Source organism: Phaethon lepturus, unplaced genomic scaffold (assembly GCF_000687285.1).
Source record: "Phaethon lepturus isolate BGI_N335 unplaced genomic scaffold, ASM68728v1 scaffold6778, whole genome shotgun sequence".
NCBI classification, from domain to species: domain Eukaryota; kingdom Metazoa; phylum Chordata; class Aves; order Phaethontiformes; family Phaethontidae; genus Phaethon; species Phaethon lepturus.
The window spans coordinates 16,737-20,029 of NW_010559662.1; the positions used below are offsets into that span (position 1 = coordinate 16,737).

The 3,293-nt window shown below is 36.0% G+C and overlaps 1 protein-coding gene across 1 annotated transcript in view; it reads left to right on the plus strand.

Moving 5' to 3' along the window:
- GUF1 (GUF1 GTPase homolog (S. cerevisiae)) overlaps positions 1-1,488 on the plus strand; it is a 17,139-nt gene extending 15,651 nt beyond the window's left edge. Inside the window, exon 13 of the mRNA XM_010293431.1 lies at positions 1,383-1,488. Coding sequence (XP_010291733.1) covers positions 1,383-1,488 — 106 coding nt within the window. The remainder of the gene's footprint in view (positions 1-1,382) is intronic.
- Positions 1,489-3,293: the final 1,805 nt, after the last annotated feature.

The following is a 3,293-nucleotide window of genomic DNA, read 5'->3' on the forward strand; positions in this document are numbered from 1 at the left end:
CACCCCCCCGCCCAGACCCTGAGGTGGGGAACAAAAAGAAGATCTGAGAAGATATGGAAGGGCACAAATGAAAAATATTCTTTTATAATGATGCTGCAAATGGAGTCTTAATTCACTTTTAATGAATTAGATTCACTGTGAAAATTGATGGAAATACATCTGAAAAACACTAAAAATGCATCACTGAAGTACTGAATTAAGTCTGAGTTTGCGTTTTCTTAAATATGCCTTACAAAGATAAAGGTAAGATGCGTTTTGCCCAGTTTGTGTATATTTGAAGTAGAAGCATAAGCAAAAGTGGTGAGGCAAGGAGAACAGGTAGAAGAAACAGGGGGATGGAGATTTTGAATTTTCTCTCAGGATCTACAGCTCTAACTAGATGACAACCAATCTGTTTATCAAGAAGCTATCTCATTAGCAGAATTATGCTGGGTTTTCTTTGATTCAGGTGTGATTGCAAACAATGTTGCATTGTCTTATTTCTTGATTTTTTTTTTTTTAATTTCCTAATTGACTCCCTAATGTTGCTTGTGCATTTAATGCTCTCAATCTGTTACATGAATCTATTCACACAACTATGGTTTATCTAAGCCAATTAAGATAGAAGTACTTTCAAATACTCTCAAATGATTTTTTTTTTTCTTCTCTGTTCTGATATTTCAGATCTTACCAGATTAGTGGTATTGGCATTCTCTGCATTTATACTTACATACAAGATATATGTATATAAATTACATAGATATTCTTAAAGTGGAAAAGATGCAGAGATATATTTTATAGATATATCTCTGCATCTCCTCCATCTTAAGACTTTTTGCAAACTGACACACAGACAGCAAGGTAGGCCCATACCTACCAAAGGAGAAATATGGTTTGGAAATGAAGAGAAAAACGTGGTTGTCAGAGAGAATGATAATAGGAGTTATATAAAGAGTCAGTAAAATGAGAGGATGAAAAGAAAACAATCCAGTGTTAGTGTTTGATTTATGTAACATCAACGATATTTACTGTTCAGAAGCTGTGTTGAAGGGTTCTGTTGCCTGGAGCTTTAAGGAACTTCCAGCTGATAGAAGTGTTTGAATAAAATAAACTCTTAAAGAGATTGCAGTAAGAATGTAGATTTTTGATTGATTTACCTTGCTCAGTAGCTGGAAAACAGGATAATGTCTTCTGCTACCTTGAGATTTATCTGCAGTAAATTTCTAGTCCAGTCTTGCGTAAGAGAGATGTACTGAGAGACTATTAAAAACTGTGCTCCTATTTTAATAAAACATTTGAGTGTTTTATTAAGAAATGTGTCTAAAACTTAAAATTTATGGAAAAAGAATGCAGAATATAATTTTTATAAATTCATCAGTAACTTCTAAACTCCTTTTGTTCAGTTTTGATTATGAAGATGCAGGATACCAGGCAGCAGACCTTCTCAAAATGGATATTCTTCTAAATGGAAACCCAGTTGAAGAACTGGCAACGATCATACACAAGTAGGTCGACCACATTCGCTATTCCAAAGAAATAAGACTTCCTATGAATGTACAAGGAAAACATATATATCTCTCTCTATATATATCTCTCACTAATATATGATACATATGTATGAAAAGAGCATTGCGGATTTCACCACTTTTGGAGATGATCTGAAAATGAGAGGCATTTAAGTGCTAGATATATTATTGCGGTAATGTAGGGCAGGGAGGAGAAGGAAATGCAAAATGCCAATGTCTTAAGGAGCTGAAAAAATGTAAATACAGACCAGTCTAAATGATGCAAGATAAATCATTTATGGCACTTACTATTTACCACTGAAAAAAAAAAAAAATTATGCTCCCAATAATTCCAGTTCTTTAGAGAAGTTTGTTTATCTTGTCTCCAGCCAGAGTGCCAGGAGAAAGTAAATACTTACTGGATGTAATTATCTCAGATTTTTTTTGCTAAAATGATTGAGTTTCTGTAAGATTCTCAGGAATTACTGGTTTGCTGGTGAGAATAATGCTTTCAAGTTTCTAGCCTCTCTTCTTGCTTTTTTCTCACAAAGTCATACAAGGCTCCCTTCTGTAACTTCAGCATCCCTTTCCAGTAATCCCGAGATCAACTTTTTTGGAGTTGTGTTTTGTTTTGGTTTTTTGTTGTCCTTAAAATACTAACTTGTAGTTGCTAAAAATTTTTTCATACTTTTTACATAACTGAAATCCTGAAGTCCTCCGAATTCCTTAATTTCAGAAGGTTGAAATAGGAAAATGAAGTCTTTAATTTGTTCAGAAAGATCATGGGGCTGGCGTGGAATAACTCGCTCATATACATTTTCTACTTAATTTGTCATAAATATGCAGTGTTTAGCAGTCTACCTGCATCTCTTACTTCGAAAAGATGCAAAATGGAGTGGACAACCTTGCAAAAGTTGCTTTTACGTGTATTTCTTGATCAATTTGGCTTGCACCCCTGAACTGTTTCACTCACTAAAACCAATGATGCCCTTTCTTTTAGCTTTAGATTACAGATTATTTTTTTTAACTTGTAGACAGCATTCATTCTGCTCCAGCTTCAGGTATTCTGAGAGTCCTCTTACTGTAAATAGACTACATCTGTCCATATAAAAAGAATTATGATTAATTACATTTATAGAGAAAGAATTACTGAGATTAATGTAAGCTCAGTATTAAGCCATTATTATTTGTCATAATTATAAAAGTAAATATCTGTATTTTCTTAAGTAATGTTGATTAAACATTACAGTTTTAGTACTTCATGCTTGAACTGTTTGCTTTTATACAGGTAGCAGGGATTCACATTGTTGCTACATGAAAACACGTAAAACTATTTTTAGCTGTATATTGCTAAAAAATGTGCGTTGAATATGGATGGTTTTAGACAGAGACCCATTTGTTTTCAGTGGCTTATGAAAGTACATGTTCAGTAACTGGTGAGAGATGTGGTGGTCGGAGGCCATCTTGGGCTTAGCGACAACGACATGATAGAATTCTCAGTTGTGAGTGAAGTAAGGAGAGGGGTCAGCAAAACTGCTACCACGGACTTCCGGAGGGCAGACTTTGGCCTGTTCAGGTCACTGGTTGAGAGAGTCCCTTGGGAGACAGTCCTGAAGGACAAAGGGGTCCAGGAAGGTTGGACAGCCTTCAAGAAGGAAATCTTAAAGGCGCAGGAGCAGGCGGTCCCCATGTGCTGCAAGACGAGCTGGCGGGGAAGGCGACCGGCCTGGCTGAACAGGGAGATTTTGCTGGGACTCAGGGGGAAAAAAGGAGAGTTTATCAACTCTGGCAGAAGGGGCAGGCAACTCA